Source organism: Lissotriton vulgaris, chromosome 9 (assembly GCF_964263255.1).
Source record: "Lissotriton vulgaris chromosome 9, aLisVul1.2, whole genome shotgun sequence".
In the NCBI taxonomy this organism is placed as follows: domain Eukaryota; kingdom Metazoa; phylum Chordata; class Amphibia; order Caudata; family Salamandridae; genus Lissotriton; species Lissotriton vulgaris.
In genome coordinates, this window is record NC_141697.1 from 866,208,024 (window position 1) to 866,232,048 (window position 24,025).

A 24,025-nucleotide genomic window follows, 5' to 3' on the forward strand; every position below is an offset into this window, starting at 1 on the left:
GCTCATTACCATTGAGATTTTGTAGGTCAGGGTATGGTATATCATCAGCAAGTGCTGACCAGGTGACCCCTTCATTAAGGGGATACATGCGTACACAACTTAGTATGTGTATAAAGGCACCTCAGAACCAATTTTGATATTTCCAATGTGAAAGTGGAATTTATAAGAACTGATATTTAATTGTTGTGGTGGTGGCACATCAATGTATTCATAAAATGCCTGAGTATTAGCATCCACAGCTGGAAAATTGACCTAAGAATAAAATACTTCCAAACAATGGGCATTGTGGGCTTCAACCACGGAAATTATGTCACCACCAACATTGCCAAGGCCAAGTAAGTTTGAAAGTGCAGAGACAGCAGGTCTGCAATTGTCAGCTACAGCTATAGGCTGAGGTGCCACCATTAAAAAAACTTTCATTGACACATAGTGCTTACACTAATATGGGTAATAATTTTAAAGGTTCAAGCTTGAAAAACCAATAGAAAAAATTAGGTGCATCCTAAAATTCTGTGGAGGATTAATCCCCAACACCATGGACAACCCCAGAGGAGGTGTAAGGGTACTATGGGCACACACAAGTACTACTCAGGAGACCTGTTAAAAAAGTCCCAGACCAATGTTGGTAGCTTCATGTGGTAGGTGTTTTGCTGGTAAAGCAGAAGTGTGCCTTGGGATGACAGGACATCAGAGTGTTGGGACTAAGTCTCTCTATAATTTCAGTATCTGCCAGCCCAAATCCTGGCTGGCTCACAGTGCCTCATCTAAACTCCTAACCTTCTCAGAGTAGTAAGTGATTTTGACAACATAAAACATGACACACTAGTCCTCAAGGGAACAGTGGAAAGAAATCCTTAACTCTAGTCACTCACTCATGCATGCCCGCAGTGAAGGCGAAAGAGACAAAATAATGTTTACTGAACATTTATTGACATTTTCGTAGTCTATTATGCAGTATATGTGCTGCGATCACTAGGCAGATGAAACTAAACAAAGTAGTTAGCATTAATATCAGATTGTATAAAATAAACATCCCCACCATGGCAAACTATCTACCTGTCTAGGCCTACCCTTACTATGGGGACACAGGGATATATAAGTGATCTCTGGCACTGGCAATATACCACATACCTGAAGTATGTAATTAGGTGGCTAACATTATGAGTTTCAACTCAGTTTATGCAAGGCTGCATGTCATGCTCTGAGTGCATTTGTTCCAGGACAGTTCTCTCTGCTGGAATTCTCCTCTCTGCACCCAAGTGGACGAGACACAGTTTACATGATCAATACTACTGTGTTTAAAACCTACAGCTTTGCTACCATGTTATGTCTAGAACGTTAGGAGCTGTTGCTAACAGGCAAGGTAAACAGTGCACTATGGGGCCAATTCCGATCTCGGTTGGAAAGCACTCCGACCAAGCTGGATCTGGGGTGTTTTCCGACCGATCCGGACTCCTGCAGTCTGACCGAGCGAGTACGATACGGCCGTATGATGTCGGACTCGGTTCGTTCGGACTCCCATAGAAGTCAATGGGAGCCAATCGTACGATGCATACATGGGCTCCCATTGACTGAATGGGTATGTTGCGGACAAGTGCGCCCCCTACAGTGGATACGCGTTGGTGCCATCTGCACCGTACATGCCTATGTTGGGACTCCCCCTGTGTCCGAGTCATAAGGCTGTGGGTAACAGGGGGTCTGATGCGGACCCCCAAAGCCCAACTCCGGAAGCTATTGAAAACCGGAAGCCACGACTCGATCCGGCTGTACGAATCGAGCATCGTACTGGCTCGGTCGGAATTCACCTCCATTGCACACCACGGTTAGCTTACGGCTAAGATGTATGGAGCGGTTCGGACCCGGAAACGAGTCGGACGGAGATTTCGCGCTTGTTCGCATCGTACTTCGACGTCCGGACCCGTGTACAAACTGGATGGAAATTCAGAATCCGATCCGCTAATGCCGAACCCGATCCGGTGCACTTCCGACCGAGATCGGAATTGGCCCCAGAGTTGTTTTGTGTTCTCTGCATCCTTGGATGAAATGTGTAGACTGAATGCCGAGAAAAATCCCTGAATAACAGATAACAAGTACATCATATTCCTAAAATAATGTCATCAAAACAAATGTTTTATGTGTGGCTGTTCAAAGCAGAGACAGCCGAAAACATTTAATACACAAAACTAAAGGGAAACGTCCATTGCAATGCAGGCATTACATTGCAATGTCTTTACAACACAACTTTTACAATGCAAGTGCCTTTAAATCGCATGCCATTACAACGCATGCCATTACAACTCATGTCATTACAACGCATGCTGTTACAATGCATGCCATTACAACGCATGTCTTCACAACGCACTATAAGGTTAGTAATGGAGAAATTTAAGTTTTAGGGTGGGTACGGGTTTTGGGGTAGTTGGGAATAGTAATCTTTACCCCTACATTATCCAACACTTTCCCTACAGTTGCACTCACTGGAGTGGGAATAGTAATTTTTACCCCTACGCCATCCAACACTTTCCCTACTGTTGAACTGACTGGAGGGGGAATAGTAATTTTTACCCCACGCTATCCAACACTTTCCCTACTGTTACACTCACTGGAGTGGAAATAGTAATTTTTACCCCTACGCTATCCAATACTTTCCCTACTGTTGCAGTCACTGGAGTGGGAAAAGTAATTTGTACCCCTACGCTATCCAACAGTTTCCCTACTGTTACACTCACTGGAGGGGGAATAGTAATTTTTATCCCTACACTATCCAACACTTACCCTACTGTTGCACTAAAGGAATTATGCGTTGTAGTGATATGCGTTGTAATAGAATGTGTTGTAATGGCATGCGTTGTAATGGCTGTTTTAGAAAATTTGTCGTAATGGTATGCATTGTAAAATCATGTGATGTAATGGTAGTTGCATTGTAAAAACTGCGATGTAAAAGAATGCTTTGTAGTTGTTTGCATTGTAACGTCATATATTTGACTAAAGGGGAACCAAATTGTGCCCAGAAGAGAAATCACTACAATTCAAAGCAAGGGCAGATGCTTTTAGGGGTCATACATAAAATAAAAACTGTAGATAGTTAAAAAGTGAACTGTGGGGATGTTATTCACCTCAGGGTTCTGAGTGATATCATAGACAAGTTTAACTTTGCTCTCATTGTCTACTTGATGTCACTCTGAAACTCTCAGTTAAAAACATCCCTGTAATTCATTATTACCCATCAATAATTCTATATAACCCCCTGTCTGATTCTCGGTTTGGTGGCCACCTGTTCTTGGTCCTCCCCAATTCCAGCCATGCTGTGAAGACTAACAACCTAGATAGCTTTTTGATAACTCCACGTCTTTCATCACTTCTGAGCAAAATTATTCTGCTTCCTTTAAACCCCTGAAAACCTTGAAAAGTATTTAATTTTTCTTTCACTGGGAAGAACATTTATTGTTATCAGGCCAGAATTTTGTTTAGAGAACAGGAGTGTGATACTCCTTGGACTGCCAAACTATTGTGTACAAATAATACAAAATGCATGCCTTTCCTATTTTGGAACTCAAGCAGGATACATCTGTGACCTTTACTCTTTCCCTGCTACTGATTTGAATAAGAACCAACTTTAAATCACATTTCATAGTTAATTCTACTGTCTTCACTACAGGATGTCTTTTTGTAGCTGGTCACTGGCTTACCCCACTATCACTATTGGTTCCTCCTTGCTTTCTCCTTTGAAGGTTTCCTACATCCAGCTCACTCTTACAGGAAAACAATGCCTCTATTTTCTGCAACAGGCTTTCTTAATCCCTCCGTACCATTGTGAATAAAATGGCATTCCACAAAAAAAATAAGATTTTTCTTTGACCTGGATGACAGCTGTAATTTAACTACTACAATGGAAAAATATTAAACCAAATAGTGACTATACCTTTGGGCCTCTTATCCAGATGAAGAGTCATGGGACACCTGTAATAAATGTATGAATGTCTCACTCTCATCTCTCAGTTCCCCGCCTTATTTGAAGTTTGATGGACCACTATGTTTCAGATAAGCCAAACGTCAGCTGCCTTTGTTGTCAAAAACATGCAACATCCCTCCCACCTGCCAGTGTCAATGACATTGGAAGGAACACTTTTCAAAGGGTGGCCCTCTGACATTAATCATCTCACTTTTTTCATGTCTTGGGCCACCAAACGCAACATGACAGCCTTGGGCATGAAATATTCTTAGATGTCTTATCTAATGCTGAGGAAAAAACACAACATGTCAGGGACATTGCTTTTTTCCTTTCCAAAAACTCTGGCCTCTCTGCAAAAATCCCCATCAAACAAGTAGGGACTTCACCTTAGGCAGACTGGTCACTAGACCACCAGAGGAGCGGACTATGATATGCCAGATGTTTTGCAGCCTATCCATCAAGGGCTAAATGAAGTACTTTGTTGTAAACTGAACTGTGAATCTTCTGACCAGAAACAAATGTAATTGTTTTATGTGACGTTAGTTGTTGGAAGTTTGGTTGATCTCAACAGCCCAGAAGATAACCAATATTTACAGTGATGCATGTACTAGAGACCCTGTGAAAAAAAGCATATAGACAGGCAAAGGATAAATCAATATTCTTCAATCAAATGTCAATTTATAGTAATAGTTTTTACCTAGTATTTCAGGATGCTTCATGAGAGCAAGTAATCCGTATGAGGTGGTGGTGGTGATAGTCTCAGTGCCACCTAAAATGATGTCCATAACAGTCATGACTAAATTCATGATGGTAAATACAGATGATAGATCTTCTTTTTCCTGGAAATAGATTCAATCCATATATTAATTAGTTAAATTAGCAAATGTATAGATCTGTCCTAAGGGCAAGAAAGGAGTGTATAGAGAAATATACTAATTATAAGTGAAAGTATGCAGAATAGAGAGGAATACATCCATGAGACAGATACACTTATAATAATTTATTTTTACTATAGATATGTACTTATCTTTGTGTATTGCTTTGCATAAAAATGTAGAATAATTATGTTAAAAAAATTAAAGTACAATAACACTCGAAAACCGGAGTTTATCTAGTGCATCTTTGGTCCACATGTACTTCTTCCATTGTGCATCTATATACCTTCCATGTACTTGGATCTGTGTTTGTTACTTTCCTCCTGAAAAGCATATGAAATGCACTACCCTATTTCTCATCCTGGACCTCTAACAATATCTTTAATTTACATATACCTACCTCCTTTATGCATCTATATACTTTCAGTGTACTTATGAATCTATATATTTATCACTTTCTTCTAATTCAGCATATCCAATGCACTACCCTATTTCTCACCCTATACTTCTTTCAATATATCTTCGAACCCAACTTTCTGACTCATCTCAAACTTCTTTCTGCTACACTTTCCAATGCACTACCCTATTTCTCACCCTATATATCTATCAATATATCTTCTACACCCACTCTCTCATTTATCCCAAACCCCACTACTATGATACCCAAAATAACCCTTTCTAAACTCTCCCTTCCTCTACTCCTCTTTGCATCATCTGACACCTCTTTTACTATACCGATCCCTAAACCAAACCTTTCTGAACTTTTCCTTCTGACTTTTCCCCTCCACAACCCCTTTTGACTCATCCAAAGCCTCCTCCTACTGCTATGACCTCCAACAAGAAAAATCAAAATCCTTCACTCTCCTTTCCCTCCACTATCCTTTTCAATAAAAGCAACAGACTAACATGTTCACTTCTCGAATTTCATATTCCACTATACTAATTCACCACTAATACTTTATGGGTCCCAGAGTAGCGTGCTACTTGCAAAAAAACACTTCAACAGCTCATCAGAGGTAAGCAAGCATTATATAAATGCAGACCTTTTACCCTCTTCTATCCCTCTGATACCTTTCTCTATCCAACTGAATAACACATCCACCACTCAAACTACGTTCATATTTCACTTAGCTAATTTTCAACACTAATCCTTTATGGGTTCCAGAGTAGCATGCTACTCGTCAATAAAGCACTTCAACAACCCATCACGGTTACAAGTGCTAGAGAAATGCAAACCTTTTTCCCTTTTCTACCCCTCTCCAACCCTACTCAATACAATTAACTGACTAACATATCCACCACTCAAATTACTTACATATTTCACTATACTAATTCAACACTAATTCTTATGGGTTCCAGAGTAGCGTGCTACTCACCCAAAAAAGTGCTTCAAATCCCATCTGGGTAGCAAGCGCTATATAAATATGAACCTCTTTCCCTCCTCTATCCTGCCGCTAACCTTCTCTAGCCAAATAACTGAATGACGTATCCACCACTCAAATTACTTCATTTTTCACTATACTAATTTTCAACACTAATCCTTTATGAGTACCGGAGTAGCGTGCTACTCGCCAGAAAAGTGCTTTAACAACCCTTCAGGAGTAATAAGCTCCATATAAATGCAAACCTTTCTCGCCCTTCTATCCCTCCGCTATCCTTCTCACTCCAAATAACTGACTGATATCCACCACTCAAATTACTTTCATATTTCACCATATTAATTAACCACTAGTAGAGACAGTCACAAATGGTGTATTTCCAATGTCCCCAGAGAGTTTTAGTATCAGTGAAGGGGAATGTAAAATGAATAACAGTAATGTTAAACCAACCCCGCAGGGAGAACCTGGAAGTTCTGGATGTCAGTCCGAAAGGATCATAAAGGTTATTGGGCCAAGGGTTGAGTTATTAGATTGGGTTATTTCCTCCACGAGTCCCAATAATATTATTGGAAAAAAGGAATCTGTAACCTTATTTTCTGGAACGTGGCAGGATTAAAATCGAAAATTAAAAACCCTATCTGGGATAATGCAGTGAATAAGTATGACATCCTGGCCTTACAAGAAACCTGGTTAACAGACCCAGTTCACATAAATGGCTATAAACCTCTGTTCACACCGGCACTGGGGGGAAGATACGGGAGAGCAAAGGGTGGCCTGAGCATGCATATTTGCAACCAGCTTAAGTATGACAGAGTACAGTTACTATCAAAAAGCAGCTTTTACCAGCTGGTAAAGATAGATGTTAAGAAAGCGGTTAGCTTTATTATTATTAATTTTTATAATAACATCCCGAACAGCGATATTGTCATTACTCTAAAAACGCTGAGGGATGACCTAAAACATGAAATTGATACCAATAAAAATGAAGTAATAATTATTTGGGGGGGGATTTTAACTGTGCTCCTTGTAAAAGGGGTCAATATGGCATTTGTGGTCTTATGCTTGAACAAGAAATTAGCCTCACCCACTTTGAACACTCTGTGTATGGGGACCTTTTAAATGAAATACTGTTCACTTATGATTTGGGATATGCTAATGAAATTGCCTAAATACCATCCCCCTTTGTCCCAACATTTATTGGCAGGGGAGGACTGACTGTTATCGATTTCATCATATCCATGAATAGGTATGGTCACCAAATCAAAAGTTTTAAGACCCTTGATTTGCCACTGAGTGACCATCGGCCACTGACACTAGAGATCGAAAACCCATTTCAGGAGTCAGATGGAGAAGGGTCCCCTAGTCAGACAGTTCCCGATGTGATACTCGGTAGGCAAAACGGCTACACACTCAAATGGAGTAAGGTGACCCCAGAAAAATTTATAAGGAAATTGGTGACGAAATGTTTAGAAAGTTTTATGACCTGTCTGGATGAGCACACAGACAGTGAGTGTATTATTGAACATTTTAATCATATAGCGTCTGCCATTAGGGATAGCTTATGGGTTGAGTCTAAAAATCGGGTAAAGGGAAACAAGAGATGGTTTGATACTTCATGTACAAAGGCCCTCTCCAACCTCAAAAAGGCATTACATGGGATTCCCCGAGACCCGTTATTGGTGAGAGACTTAAGGAAAACATATAATGAGGCATTGAAAAATAGGAAAAACGCTATAAAACGGGAGGCCTGGGACGCCCTTTGTGAAGCATCGTTAACTAAAGATCCATCCGCGTTTTGGAAGGCGGTAAATGACCCCTTCTTGTACGATAAGGCCTAAGCTTGCATAGAAATAGCGATTTCTGAGGACGACTGGGTTGACCATTTCTCCGGACTTTATAGTTGCCCATATGGTAAACATCAATCACTGCCTCCCATAAATAGGGAGAATGGGGCCCAGGATCTGAAACTGTCCGTAACTCTGGAAGAGGTCATGGCGAGTCTGAAAACAACAAAAGGTGGAAAAGCCGCAGGGCCAGATGGGATCCCAGCAGACCTGTTTAAAGAAAATAGTGAGATTTGCGGACCTTTGTTGGTACAGCTTTTAATGCCGCTCTTGTGAGAGGACTAAATGCCTCCTGGTTCACCTTGGTAATCGTCCCAATATTTAAGAAGGGAGATAGGCAAAATTGTGCTTGTTACCGACCCATTTCCCTTTTGCACTCCTCCATATAGATCCTTGGCCGAATTATTTTAGCGAGACTCCAAAACTGGGCAGAAGAAAATGGGATAATAAGTGACCTGCAATACGGCTTTCAGAAGGGAATAGGTACAGTCGAACAAGGACTACATTTATTTATTTTGCACCAAAAATATACTAGGGTTAAGGGGAACGCTTATATTTTACCTTTGTCGATCTTACATCGGCATTTGATTGTGTCTCCCATAGCAAAATTTGGGCATTATTAGAAAGCCTAGGGGTGGAAAAAACTAATTTTCGCTTTTTAAGGGAACTATACTCAGGGACCACAGCATCTGTATGCTACGGGAAGGCTGGAGAATGTACAAGATCCTTTGGGATAGGACGTGGGGTACGCCAGGGGTGTGTCCTGGCCCCCTTTTTATTTTTGATCTATATAAATGGCCTTGAGCACCATCTGCTGCAGGAGTGCAGGGATATGCCTATGGTTGGTAAGAGATCTATCCCTGCACTCCTGTATGCGGATGACGCAGTATTAATGGCTCGGACTCCCCTGGCATTACAGAACCTCACAACATCATTTAACAATTTTATGTCAAACCTGGATCTAAAAATTAACTGTACAAAAACGTTCTCCATGAACTGTGGCACAGGAGGCAAGCAAAGAAGAAAAAATATTTATATAAATAATATTTCCCTGGATTCTACCCCTACCTTTCCCTACCTAGGTATCCTGTTCCATGAGACTCGAACATGGGCAAGTGTGGTAAAAGCAAGAACACTTTTGTTCTCAAAAACAATATTGGCTCTAAAAAATTTTATTTAAAAAATGGGGAAAAAACCTATCAGGGAAATTTTAACTATTTATAATGCTACCTGCATATCAGTAGCACTTTATGGATCAGGTCTCTGGGGATATTCCAGTATAAAAACAATTCAAACGGCCAAAAACATGTTTTTGAGACACATTTTAACTCTTCCTGAGAGTGTCTCGACCTATATTTGTCATACAGAACTTGGTCAGCCGCACGTCACAGACACAATCAGAATTCAGCCCATCCTTCTGTGGCATAGGGTATGGACAACAAATGAGTGCGTGCTAAACCGTGCTATTCTTTGGGATGTTTTAAAATTAGAAAAAGTGAGTAGGATCAAGTGGCTTGATTATGTTAAATCTTTCCTAGCTGAAATTGATTGCCACCAATTTTATGATGATCCACTCACAATGGTTAATACACCCAGAAAAATATTGAAAAAACTCTGTACGGAAAATCTTCAGGAGAAAAGACTAAAAGAGGAAACAAAGAAAAAGACGGTTTCTCTTCATCAACTGATATCGCTTAGAGACAAACCACAGCCATATTTAACCCTATACATGTCTAATTATGAGAGGTTTGTCCTGACGCGTTTTAGATTGAACATTGTTTTTAGACTTTTGACTTTCCCTGTAATGAATTCTTGGTCCCATGATTTAATTATGTGCCCATGCGATGACTCTTCAGTCCAGTCTGATATTCATGTACTGTTTTTCTGTAAATTTTATACACTGCCTCGCAGGAAACGTATTATCTCCATACTTAAGGAAATGAATTTAAACCGATGTCGCCCAGCGTTTTTAGAACTACAGAGATTAGATACAGTTTTAACCGTTGCAACAGTCTCAGAATTTTTTAAACAAGTATTTATATTTCGGAACTCAATTTGTATGGATGATTTTTAACTGTTCCTTTTTTTTTAATATTCTTTTATATGGTAAACTATGTGTAATAATTTTTGGTAAATGAAACTTCATGTTGACTGCTTTTATGGTTATCGTTAATTAACCGAATAAAGTACCTTTGAACTTGAATCAACCACTAATCCCTAATGGGTTTCTGGAGTAGCGTGCTACTGCCCAAAAAATAAAAAATAAATGGCGCTTCAACACCCTATTTGGGGTAACAAGTGCTATATAAATGCAACCTTTTTTCCTCTTCTATCCTTCCGCTATCCTTCCGAATCCAAATAACTGACTAACCTATCAACCACTTTAATTACTTTCATATTTCACTATACTAATTCAACTCTAATCCTTTATGGGTCCCGGGGTAGCGTGATACTCGTCGAAAAATAGCTTTGACGCCTTGTCAGGGGTAGTAAGCACTATATAAATGCAATTACAATACAATAATCCTTAAGGCAGAATTGTGAGCCAGATAGATTGCGATTGGCTGAAGAGGTGGTTGGTTGGATAGGTAGGTTGTCAACTTCTGTGTGGAGAAAGCAGAATGGCAACCAATAAGCAAAGAGAGAACAACTTCTTTCAGAGCCTCTAAGCATAAGGAGAAAGTTGGTATAAATGACAATTCATTCCACAAATCTCATTTTTAATCCAAGTTATGACAGATTTATGGATAAGCTCTAGGTTATTGTTCAATAAATAGCCTTTGATAAATCGTTGGCAATGTAGTTTTTTAGACTAATGACCTTTAAAGTGCATACTTTAAAAAGCAAGCATACCGGAAGTTAAAATCAGTGTAAATCTCCAAGGACTGAAGTAATATGGTCAAACTTATTATGACTTTAGTTATATCAAGCTAACACATAGGGGACACATTTAGGAGTGGCAGGGTTGTTTAGCCTGGTGAATAGGGTATTTCACTGGTACAATATCATGTATCTGGTTTAGAATTAGAAAAGGGTAGGGAGTGTGGTTGGTTCCACAATCAAGATGGCTACATATTACAATCCCAGCCGCTCGACCCACTGCGAAGAAGAAAATATGCAGATTGGCAGCTGTTAGCAATCTAAAATACCAATACATCATTGCAGTTTTACCAAAGAGACCAGCTTTAAAAAATAAATCAGGGCGTTAATTTAGCCCATTACTAGATGTTGCACAAGCCTGCCAAATTTAAAGAAACATCTTTCAACTTGCATTACTGCTATATTCAGTGACCTGTGGGAACCATGTTTATGGAATATGTTACTGCAGACAAGAGATAAAGAGTACAGTAACAGAGGCTGTTACCAGAGACCATTTGTGAGGCAGCACTTAGGTGGAGTATCTTTGAAGGTCCCTACATAACTCCAGAGGAGCAGACATCAATGTTGTGTTCCATAGTGCGCCATGCTTTCCTATCTTTAGGGCAAAGTGAGCTAGGACTTACAAGGAGGCTTCGGATCTGTGCTTTACTGAAACCACAACTTAGCCAGACTGGGGAAGTTCACTAATATAATTAAAATTGCTTTTAACCAGTCGTTACAGACTAACAAAACTCCCATGCCAGGCTAATGATCCCAAATTTTTTTGAATGGTTCACTCTATCCCTCCAAGGGGGCAGCGAGGCAGGTCCCTGATAGGTTAGAAGGGTAGGGTAAAGCATTTTATAGACCACCATCCAATAACTAATTAGTGGAGTTTACTGACCCTTGACTAATGGTCTGTATTTACTGTTCTGCAACAGATTAATCAATGGGCTCAGAGGGGAAGCACATAGAATTTTAAAGCAGTTCTTCCTGCACCTTATCCATTTTTATGTAAATGCACAGCAGACCCCTGCCAGGAGCAGATGACCTGGACTGCAAGGGCCTCACTGTCCATCTGTGCATTCAGTTTCAGCCTGAATGTCCTGGTTCACACACAAGTCCTCAGGACACGCTAGGCCTTATGTAGGATAGCACAGTATAGGCTCAACCTATGGAGACTCACCCTACTTTAGGATACACAACCAACAGTAAAAGAGGAGAGTCATCACCAACAATCAGCCCTGTAGCCACAGCCTTATCCTCCAGCAAGTGTAAATAACTTTGACTTAAGAGCATACGCAGGTCATACGCAGGTCAGGGGAACATTTCTGCTCCAAGGCCTGAATGGAGTGGAGGGCGAGGGGGGGAGGGGGGTGCAGCATAGCACATTTACTATAATGATTTTAATTAATTGAAGAGTTAATAAAGAAATTTCAAACTAGTGCACTTTTTTTTTTAAATGAAGATGAATAATTTCTGGTTACTTACAATATCGAGTGGGGGACCGATTGTGGCTGTCCACCAAGAACATACGATTAAAGCTGCACAGTGTGTTTTACCCTAGGTACATCGCTCCTTACCCAATAGTCAAGCAGATCAACTCTGTTGCGTACAAGTTGAAGCTACCTGGTACTCTTCGTATTCACCCTGTGTTCCACGATGGCACGACGACGTACTCCTCCACCAGTGTTGTGTGATGGGGACTTGAATACGAGGTTAAAAGCATTCGAGATTCCAAACGGAGCAGGGGTGTTCTGTGGTATCTGGTCTTGTGGAAGGGGTATTTTGTGGAAGACGACTCATGGGAACCGTGCCAGAATGTTCATGCTCTGGTGGCCGTTCGCTCATTTCGTAGGAGGTTTCCAGCGAAGCCTGGTCCTAGGAGACGCTTGGTGGGAGGGCCTACTGTCAAGAAACGGTTGTAGCAGTGCCTACATTACCGATCCCCGAACTACAACTCCCATGATGCCTTATAACTGGGAGGGGATATTTAACCCCTTCGATGCTTGTGACAAGGTCAACTCGTCATGGGTTTTACCTGCTCTGTGCTTATGACGAGTTGACCTTGTCACAAACAATGGGATTTTAAAAATTGCAGCGCACAGCGGGAATATCCAACAGCAATGATGCGGTTAAGTGACGTAGCACACCGGACGGTGTGCATAATTACTGACATTTGACCTTTTATCTCTCTCGACCGAGGGAGAGAGTTTCGCCGTGGAAGGAGGCTGCCTTGGATTACGTGGATCGCCTCCATGTCTTGCATGGGGATCTTTCTGGCAGTTCAGCAGAAGTGTGAGTAACTGCATCGATTGTCATGGAGCGGATATTGTGAACACGCTGTTTTAGTAGGGGACAAATTGACTGGTAGCTCATGGGGGGTCCGGAGCTTCAATGGATTACAGAGCGGAATGTGGTGGTGGTGTAACCATGCATTGCCGTGTCTGGATTGCTTCTGTTTGGAACTCGTACTTGACTATATGCCATAGCGGAATATGGCTGTGAGGCAACCGTGTATTACCGTGTATGAGGGTATTTGCTGTAATACCGAAATCTTGGTATAAGCATTACAGAGCGGAACGCAGTGCTGTCCAGCCACGCTTTACCGTGTCTGAGATATCATCATGAGCCATATTATTTCTAATTTCGACTTTGGATTTATTAGTACATTAAGGTTGGGCAAAGACATGTCCATGATACTTCATGACAATTAAGGGCAGCGTTGTGTGGGGTTTCTCTTTGATATCTCTTGATCTTCAAGGGTATTAGTATTTTTCCACGGGGACTTAATACTATCTGCACTGCCTATGAAGACAATGGAATGCATGAGGGATGCCTGTCGGATAACTGCTCAGATGTCAGGCATTAACCCAAGGTGTATGAATGTTTGAGAATTCTTTGTTTTAGGTACAGTGCATGGCCAGTGTGATGTCCCAGGGGTTATTAAGGATCAGAGAGACAGCTGCATACTAAGCAAGGTATAGAAAGAACCTAGTGAGACTATATGAGAGTAGTATTTTACTTACACTGTTTATAGCTTTGCTCTTTGTTGTTGCAGGTTCTTTTTCCCCGCTGTACCTTCCCTCTCCTTTCCCTCGCCTGATCACTTGAATACTCTGTGGTTATATTAGGGTGTTGGTGATATCAGGAGGTGGACCCTTTCTTGCTGCAACTGGATTCCACGGAGCGTAACCTGACAAGGGGAACATTAATGTTAGTTGTTTGTGTCTGGTTGATTAATTCAGCCCTACTGTCTTACTCTTAGAGGCATTTTATTTCCGAATGGGAGTTGCAACAGTATGTAGTAAAGAATTCCCCACCCCATTTCCTTCTAGAACTTTGGATGGAGAGATACAAACAAACATGTGCCTGCCTCCAACCCTGGGCCGTGACTATCTATCCTTTCTTAGTTTATTATTACCCTATCCAGACTGCCCCACATTTTTTGATTTAGACTGGCCAATGTCAGTTTCATGAACAGCGGATCTGCAAAGAACCACGGTCACGGTGACCATGCCGGAATTAGAAGAATAGTTAAATGCCATGCATTGCACACTAAGTGATTGTTTATGAGTATGTTGAGATGATTCATGTGGTGGAAGGCAGTGACACTGGGTATTTGTTTATCTGTAACTATTACGCTTAAATGTGTTTCTTATGATTTACAATGTTGGTGGCCTACTGATGGCTGATCATTTTTTTCCTGAAGGTGATTTATTTCTTTTTCCTTTGAGAGACAGTGATATTTCTTCACCTGGTCAACTCCACACTGATTTGTTTAATTGTTTTCTGCTGTATACTCCTCAAAGAGTCAGACCCAACAGTCCCTTTAGAATAGATAGGCAATGCAAACACAAATCTAGTATACACAAAAAATGACTCAATTTTTCTCTTGTTGTGCAACAACAAAATTGTACTTCAGGTCAATGTCTTGCATTTGAGTTAGGACACAGTAGGTACGGAGTTGGACACCTTATTCGGAGTTAGGAGGATCAGGGATGACCAAAGGACTCAGGGCGTGGGTGTGACTACTTTGAAAACTGCCACCAGAAAAGGGAACTTTTCAACTTCACTGAAACCAAATGATTTGGTAACGACTTTAAACTTCAAAGTGGCCTAAACATGCAAACTCAACTCTGTGGAGTGGTGGTGAGTGGTGAAAGCAGTGCATTGACTTGTACTTGATTGGGAAAATGCAATGTTGCTGGGTGTGTGTGCTCAGTGCTGTCTGGCTCAAATCTGAAGCTAAGTGGTGGTTGGTTGGGGGACTGTTGTTGAAGTTAAGTGGAGACAGACATGAATGATCATCATGCATGTGCTGTTAGGCTACAAAAAATTGTTAATATTCATGATGATGAATTGATGATCATGATGACAGTTGTGAGTTTGATCAGCCCAATACCGATAGTGATATTTGTTTGTTGTAAAATTGCCCTCATCTAATTGTTCGTACAACAGGCATAAATGAGTGCAAAAAGAGACTATTCTTCTGTTCTCTCGTGTGCTGCCTCTGAGTCTTCTCAGTTCACTCCTCATGAAGTTTGACTTCTTTCTTTCTCCTTGATTCTACAATATAATTTTCTCATTTTTGTTTTTCGATCTGGAGGTCCTACTACCCTGGGCCAAACTAGAACACCAAAATAATCCTCACGCTTACCTTACCGGACCACATCCACCAGGCACCCAAGATTGACGGACAGTCAAGTAGGAATGCAGATATAACTCTCAATTTGACAATAAACTTTAATTCTATAATTTTTTATTTTAGTAATCATTAGAACTGTGTGTGTTTTTCACTTGTCTCCTACAGATAATTTAATTTGTAATACATTTGCTATCTTTCAAATCTCTGTAACAAAGAACATTTAGATATATAATATCACAGGTCTGTATAAGGACAGAAGGACAATTTGGTTTGGTTTACCTGTACTCATTATTCAGAGTTATGATGGTCGACTGCTCATTGCCAAAATAAGTTTTGTCCTTGTGTAGTGTTTGTTTTTCTCAAACCTTTCCCCAAATCCAACTTTCCATCCATTCATCAAACCACTAACCCTCTTCCCCTGGGCTCTGTGATTTATTGAAGTGTGACTTAATAATTTATACCATTAATTGATCACAAACCTGGTAGGGGCAGTTGTGGTGAAGGCATCACCAACACAGTGCAGGATGAGGATCTTCAGCTCTGAGTATAACCCCCACTGGCCATATTTATTATTTACCCACCCATGCATAAAAATAGTGTTCGATATTTTCAGAGGAACATCATTGCCAGCATCATCATTCAGGCACTGTGTTGCTTCAAAGCTTATTCTTTTCTACTTCGTAGTGCGAGTCCACTTTTACTAGCTCAACATTGTTCTGAATATTTCAATTAGCATTGCTTATCATATTTCCTTTACTGTCTCTCTTCTAGTGTAGTAGTCTAGTCTGGTAGCTGTCCCATTTTTAAAAAAAATATGCATATAATGCCATTGCGGAAAGGAAGATGGCAAAGTGAAACCGCTGCTGAGAAGCTCATACGCGGAGCTGCTCCCATGCTATTGACGCTGCATATCGACAATTAACTCTTTTAAAAATAGAAAGCACCGAAAGATGAAGGAGAAGAGAGAGGAGAAAAGTGGCACCGGCAAAAATTGAAAAGGAAAAATCTCCAGTAGTAAGATGATTACCGAAAAATTCTGATAATCTCTAAACCGGTGAAGGTGACAACTTCATCTTGCGCAAGGCTGCAACTAATCTTGGTTTTCTTCCCTGCATTATCTTGGCAATTACCTGGACGCCGAGGTGGGTTTGATTCTCTGCTCGGCAAGGTTTGGAGGATTCTCGGCGCTCTTCGCTCCGGGGGTTCTCCTGGGGCTGCTTGCCGGCTTGCACATCTGCTTCAACACAGCTGTGTGGGATGGGCCCACCGAAGATGACTGCTCTGAAGGGAGGGCGCAATGGATCGCGCTCCGCTGCACTGACTGCAGAGATTGCTGGCACACTTGGTCTAGAGGGAGATGTACATCGCTCCATGGCAAAAGGTAATACGACTCGGACTGCTGCCTCTAGAGTCGGCCGACCGATTAAGAAGATATTGCAATCGGTCAAAGCAGCTGAAATAATTCGGGGGGATGCTGATTTTCTTCTGGAGACTAAAAGGTTAGGTGCATTAGTGGGGGCCGTACTCTCAGGTACCGGGATTAATGAACCTGCAGCTGTTGAAATTAGAATAACCTAGGAGTAATACATCCACTTTTCCAACGTGGGGGCGATAAAGCTGAAGATATGGATAGGCTGCCATTTAACTCAGTAAATTTACTAGCGGATATGGCTGCCGGGGGCAATGAGCCAAGTGGGGGTCCAAAAGAGAAATTTATCAGCCCTTTAATAGAGCAGACAACTATTAATCAAAGCTCGCACAATCAACAGGAAGAGACACCTCTTCAATATGGTACTATCTCAGAAAGCTTGGTAGGCTTGTATACAGATACAGACATTGAGAGTGCACAAGCTGGCAAAGTTGGAGAAGGAATCTCTACACTGCAGGTGGAGCATCTAGCTAGCTCTACTCCCTCTAATACTGCTGGCTCATTATGGAATATTTCTAACAATGGGGCTAGTCCACGTACAGCTAATTTTATTTGGGTCACTATAGCTATAAACAACGGGGGTCGCATGTTGAATTAGTTAAATCTGCTGACTTACCACCTAGCCATAAAAAAGCCAGCACTAAAGCTAAGGCCCTGAGATCCTATAAAAAGAGAGCTGACAAGCAAGGTGACACACGAGATAGTAGGACCAGCGCTGGTAAACTAGCCTCGGCCCGTAGCGCTCTTCGGAAATGTGTTACGGAAAAAGGGAGAATTTAACAGTTTGATATTGCGACTCTCCGGCTTTGGCTCAGCAACAGGAATGAGATTAAAACAAGGCCTTCAAGGACCTCAAGTTATTGGACAAGGGAAGGTAGCTTTAGAATTGATGGACTCTAACACAAGCGGGACGTTAGCACATGGTATTGGCTACTCCCCTTCTGCCTCTTCGGCCCCCCAATGGCTATAGAAGAACATGATTCAACTGGTCTGTGCACACCGCCTGATGAAGCTTCCCTTACAGTAATTCTCCAAGCATTGCAAGCTCAGAGAGAAGAAGCACAAGAGTACTATGCTCAAGCTAGGGTGGACAGTTTACTAATCAAACAGTCTTTCTCTGAGGTAATCAGCAAGTTGGCCTCCCTTACGTCGGATATCACGGAGCTAAAGTATTTAGTAGGTGTCACAGACAATAATGTCACCAAATCAGCTAAAACTTCAGAAGCACAAGGCAACCAGCTCAGGCGTATGCAGGGAAGAATATAAGAGCTTGGGAATCAGCAATACCGAAATAACTTCCGGCTCTTCGGGGTCCCAGAAGGAGAGGAGGGCGCGGATCCCCGGTTATACATCATTCAACTTTTCCACCAAACATTTCCAGATTTGGCTGACTGAGACAGCCAAATTCAATGGGCACATAGACTGCCATTGGTTTTTAATAAACCCGCAGGATGCTTCCCAGGCCTTTCCTCGTCTACTTTGGTAATTTCTTATTAAGGCAAGCGGTCTCAATCAAGACTCAACCTACCTCTCCTATTCGTGTGGATTCTTTTTCTGTGTTTGCCAGATCGGACTTTTGTAAAAATACAATGGACAGGCGATAGAAACTACACCAGTTTATCGAGTCGCTGAAGGCTGAAGGGGCACAGGATTTCCTGCAGGAACCTGGTTGCTTAAAATTATTAAAGATGGCCAAACACAACTGGTATATACGGAACAGGAAGCTCAGGCAGTTTTGGCCAGATGGTGTCAGGGGGCCTCAAAATAGCTGGAATTGCTATTTTTTGTAGGCTTGTTTCCATTCTCTTTTTCATTATGGAGGTTTTTTTTTTTTGCAGGACTTTTCTAGTGCTATATATCTTTTCTTCTATTTTATCAGGACAGACGACTGGCTGGGCTGCACTCTGTGTACGATCTTTCTCCAAGGCTATCTAAATCGACAGCAATGAGGGGGGTGCTTCCTTTCCATAGACAGTGCGTGTTGGGAGGGGAGGGATTGAGGTGGAGTTGGGTAAAAGCAAGGGGGTACTGAACTGGCAGTGCTAGGCATGGTGGAAGCAGTTTGTAGACGTTTCCGTGGTAAGCACAGACAGTTTTCATAAAAGGTACTTTAGGACAATTGTTGGTAATGCAGAAGAATTCATTGTGTATGAAATATTTCTTGCTCTAATATGGGGTAATTAAATGTTTATGTTGGAACCTCTCTGGGTTAAATGCTGGACGTAAACGTCAACTCATACGTGAGGAGTTAAAGATGTACCAACCTCGTCTGACAGTGCAAAGGGAAACCCATTTGTCATATAAAGACCGGGCACTGCTTAAACAGCTTGGATATTAAATAGTTGTTTTTTCGTCTCAAGGAGTATGATAAGGGGCTATCCTAGCTAGTAAGACACTTCTGCATAAGATCCACCAACTTCTATCAGATCATAGGGGTAGATGGGCTATAGCTCCACTTGAAATCTTTGGTATTAAATATGTTTTTAGTTGCTATTTATGGGTCTAAAGTCATATTGGATTTTCAAGGGGTACTGATAATCATGGGTGATTTCAACTGTATCATGATTCAATATATCGATTCTACTACACAGTGAACAACTTTAAGAATGCCGCAAGTTTTGGGCTTCTATTTTGGAGTTATCATTAGCAAGTACAAGGGCTTGTCCAACAACCCTGAACCAGGGACAGTTAATCGACACACCTAACAGTAGGTTCAGGAGAACATCAAATTTAGAAAGACATAAAGTGAATAAAGAAGGGAAAAGTTGAAAAGAGAAAAAAGGGGGGGGAGCCTTTCAATCCAAACGAACTGTAAAAAATTATTATTATTTATTGTACAGAGTAAAAAAACTTTTTAAAAACAGTTACCCTCAAGACAAAATGCTGGTATACAAAAACAACATATCACAAACCAGACAGGTGGCAAACAAAGACCTTACATGTTACAATAGAGGAACAACATATACACAAATATAATGTGTCCTGCAACAATTTAGGCCACAGAAAGCGTCGACGGCGTTTCAACTGTTACATTACTACACGGTCCTCTTCAGGACTCACAGTTTACTTGAGCGGAAACAGTCTGTATAATGGAGAAAGGCATATTATTATATTACATTGGGGTTTGGTAGACTTCTTCGAAAGAAAAGGCTTCTCAAACTAGGAAAACACTATCACCTGTGATAAATCAATCTAAAAGAGGGGGGAACTGAAGCAAGCTCAAACCACACCCAGTGTAAATACAAGAAAAGAAAAAGAAGTGTGGATCCTTCATCAAGCAAATAAATTGCTCAATAGTATCACCTGTATAAAAACAATCAAACCAATCATGAAATGATGGTCATCCAAACGACCTCGAAGATATGCTAAAACAAGAAAGCAAAATTGGATTTAAATTTAAATTATCCACTGGCTCAATTTTATTTAAAAAAACTGAGCCTACTCAAAAAAGAGCAAGAAAACTTACTGCCACAATTGTAGTTTGGGGCACTGTAACAAGGACACTTGGTTCAATCTGTCCTTCGCGAGGAAAATCCACTTAGTGCTCGCCCATTTAATCGGCTATAAAAGAAATGCAAAAATGACCTTAGCGTTTAGGTAATTGTAATTATGATATTACAAATACAAATGTGCTGTAACCAGTAGCAACTCGAATATTAACTGGCCCATCAACATAGCCACTATTCAGGATATTCGACGACAAGATGCCTAATAGCACTGTAAAATTGGTTGAGTCACACAGACTGCACATAGCAAGTCTTAATGGGAAAATCTGGTTTAAACCACATGAAAACATATGGAGTAACATAACAACAAAATAAAACCGTAAAGTTTACTTTTATACTGCATATTATTGTTGCATCAACATTCTAGGACAAGAAATTATGTCCGCTCTAATTTTTGTTAAAAAGTGGGCGTTTACAACAGCCGTAAATACTAGTGCAAGAAATTTCTGGAAATGAGAAACAGAGCCAGAACTTTTTATCCCACACTGTCTCTGTATTTGTTAACAAACGGGCAGTGAAAGAACGTATGCAGCTTGATTCTGTAACCGGCCTACATATCAAAAAAGGCATTCTAACTACGAAGGCCACACCATGCAAGATAGAAAAACGCCGAAATCGCTTAACGGCAATTCTAAAAGTGCTCGGGGAATTCAGGATGTGCTTACTTCAGAAGAAGTCCCGGCAGCACAATGGCTGAAAATAAATGTAAGTGAAAGGCCATAGACATCAACAACGGTCTAATAGATGTCAAAACCCCGTACAGCAGTGCGCCATCTTAAGATGGAGTCAAAGCTTACTGCGCATTAGGTTTTATTAACAAAACGAAGGGCATAGACGGCAATAGCGATCTAGTTGCTGTCAAAAAACCGGGCTCAACTGGGCACATTTTTAAATGGAATCAGGGCTCACTGCACATTAAATGCCCTTCCAAGATGAGGGGCATGTCAAAAGTCGGGTGCAACCAGGCGCCATCTTTAAATGGAGTCTGAGCGATGTCAAATTTGACTCATAAGTTGCTATTAGAAATAAATCCTACCTCTTTTCGAACCGTAAAAAACGAGGAAAGTTGCAAAGGGGAGCGTTTTCTATCGAAGAGGCCTAGTTACAAATTTTAAAAAAGAGTGTAACATGTAGGCATTTGCTTTCCAAGGGTGCCTTATTATTGATTTTTGGAAAGTTACACATCATGAGAATGTTAAGTCAAGAGTTATGTTTACAACAACATATGTAGGATTATAAATCAATGGTATATAATCACAAAAGACAAATTGCAGGTAAAAACAACATTGAACTTCGTAGATAGATGGTATATGTCCATTAAGCACACGTTGTAATTTTGACATTGTTAACAGTTTCAGCCATAGACATATTATGCTTGTAGAATACATAAGATGTATCAAAAGATGACAGAAACAATTTGTAACATAAAGAGTATGGCCTGTATTCAAGACAGAGTGTATCAATGGATTATACTAGCTGGTTATAACAGAATGACACTCCTCCATAGAATTAAGACCTGTATTTACACTGCACATCTTAATATCCAACAACATTCTATTTTGTTATATAAAGACCGGGCACTGCTTAAACAGCTTGGATATTAAATAGTGTTGCTTTCGTCTCAAGGAGTACGATAAGGGGTTATCCTAGCTAGTAAGACACTTCTGCATAAGATACACCAAGTTCTAGCAGATCATAGGGGGAGATGGGCTATAGCTCAACTTGAAATCTTTGGTATTAAATATGTTTTTAGTTGCTATATATGGGCCTAAAGTCGATGACCCTGAGATATGTAATTCTTTAATGTTAACCATATTGGATTTGCAAGGGGTACTGATAATCATTGGTAATTTCAACTGTATCATGAATCAATATAACGACTCTACTACACGGTGAACAACTTTATGAATGCCGCAAGTATGGGCTTCTATTTTGGAGTTAGCACGCTTACTTACTCTCAGGGATATATGGACAGTCTGGAACCCAAATCTCCTGGGGTTTACTTACTACTCACACCCACACAGACAGTATTCAAGGATAGACTTGGTCTTGGTTAATGATACTGTATTAAGAAAAGCTAAGATGAAGCAGAATTTGAGAAACTGGCACTGGGCATTACCTCGGGATCCCCCCATGACCCTCTGCCCCCGAAAACCTGGAAAGCATGCGGGAATGAGCTATTCCACACCCTCCGGAGGATATGCAATCAATCTCTCGGTTGTGGCCTCGTTCCCAACCCCTGGAAGCAAGCGCTCATCACCCCGCTACTGAAGAAACCAACTTTGAATCCAGAATGCCTTTCCAACTTTCGCCCCATATCACTTCTGCCCTTTCCGGCGAAAGTGATAGAACGTTGGGTCAGCACCTGCCTCTCAACCCACCTCGAGCAGCATCACGTTCTGGACGATTTCCAATTCGGATTTCGTCCAGCCCATGGCACAGAAACAGCAGTGCTTACTGCCATGGAAGAACTTCGAGTGCGTGCAGACAGGGGCCAAGCCGTGGCACTGATCTTATTAGACCTGTCTGCCGCATTCGATACTGTCAACCACGTGACCCTGCTTGAGAGGCTGAGAGAGGCTGGGGTTGATGGCACGGCCCTGCTCTGGTTTCACTCCTATCTTAGAGATAGAAAACAGGCCGTATCCATCCCTCCTTTCCAATCTGCCTTCTCCCCTGTCCCTCACGGTGTACCCCAGGGTTCCTCTATCAGTCCGATCCTTTTCAATGTGTACTTAAAACCACTGGTCACTTTAATCAAATCCCACAAGATGACTACAGTAAATTATGTGGACGATACCCAGCTCCTTCTCTCTTGGGAGGGCGAAGATTCCATCCCTCTGGAAGCCTTCCACAACTGTCTAAGAGACACCGCCGGCTGGTTACACCGGAACTCCCTCCAATTCAACTCCTCGAAAACTGAGGTTCTGTTCTGTCCTGCGAGCCGTATACCTCGCCTTCTGCCTGCGGAGTTCTGGCCCCCGGAAAACCGAAACAATCCGCTACCTGTCGCCAGCGTTCGCAATTTGGGCGTCATGCTAAACAACAAACTTAGCATGGAAACGCAGGTTACAAGAAGTCGCCACCTGCTCAGCCCTTATGCGCTCTCTGCGCAAAATCCTTCCATTATTACCACCTCCAGCCCGAGCATTGATAGTCAGGTGCACTATTCTGAGTCGCCTCGACTATTGTAACGCCCTCCTACTTGAATCTCCTTCGACACTGTTGGACAGACTCCAACGAGTCCAGTCGGCAGCAGCCAAACTGGCCCTAGGATGGACCAGGAGATCCTCGGCCACTGCGGCCTTGGCCGAGTTGCACTGGCTTCCCTTGAAGCAACGAATAGCCTTCAAGGCCCTTTGCTTGGTCTTCAAGGCATTACACGGTTCAGGACCTAGACCTCTTCAACATCTATTCTCTTGGTACATCCCTACCAGAACGCTACGATCCGCGACTGCCTGCCTTGTGAAAGTACCGAGATTTAAGGAGGCTAGGATCGGGGGAAGATCCTTCAGAGTAGCTGCTGCCAAGCT

The 24,025-nt window shown here is 41.5% G+C and overlaps 1 protein-coding gene across 1 annotated transcript in view; it reads right to left on the bottom strand.

Moving 5' to 3' along the window:
* Positions 1-24,025, bottom strand: part of LOC147692387 (cytochrome P450 2A13-like) — a 977,490-nt gene that overhangs the window by 442,268 nt on the left and 511,197 nt on the right. The window contains exon 6 of the mRNA XM_086938609.1: positions 4,650-4,791. Within this exon, the coding sequence (XP_086794735.1) occupies positions 4,650-4,791 (142 nt within the window). The remainder of the gene's footprint in view (positions 1-4,649; positions 4,792-24,025) is intronic.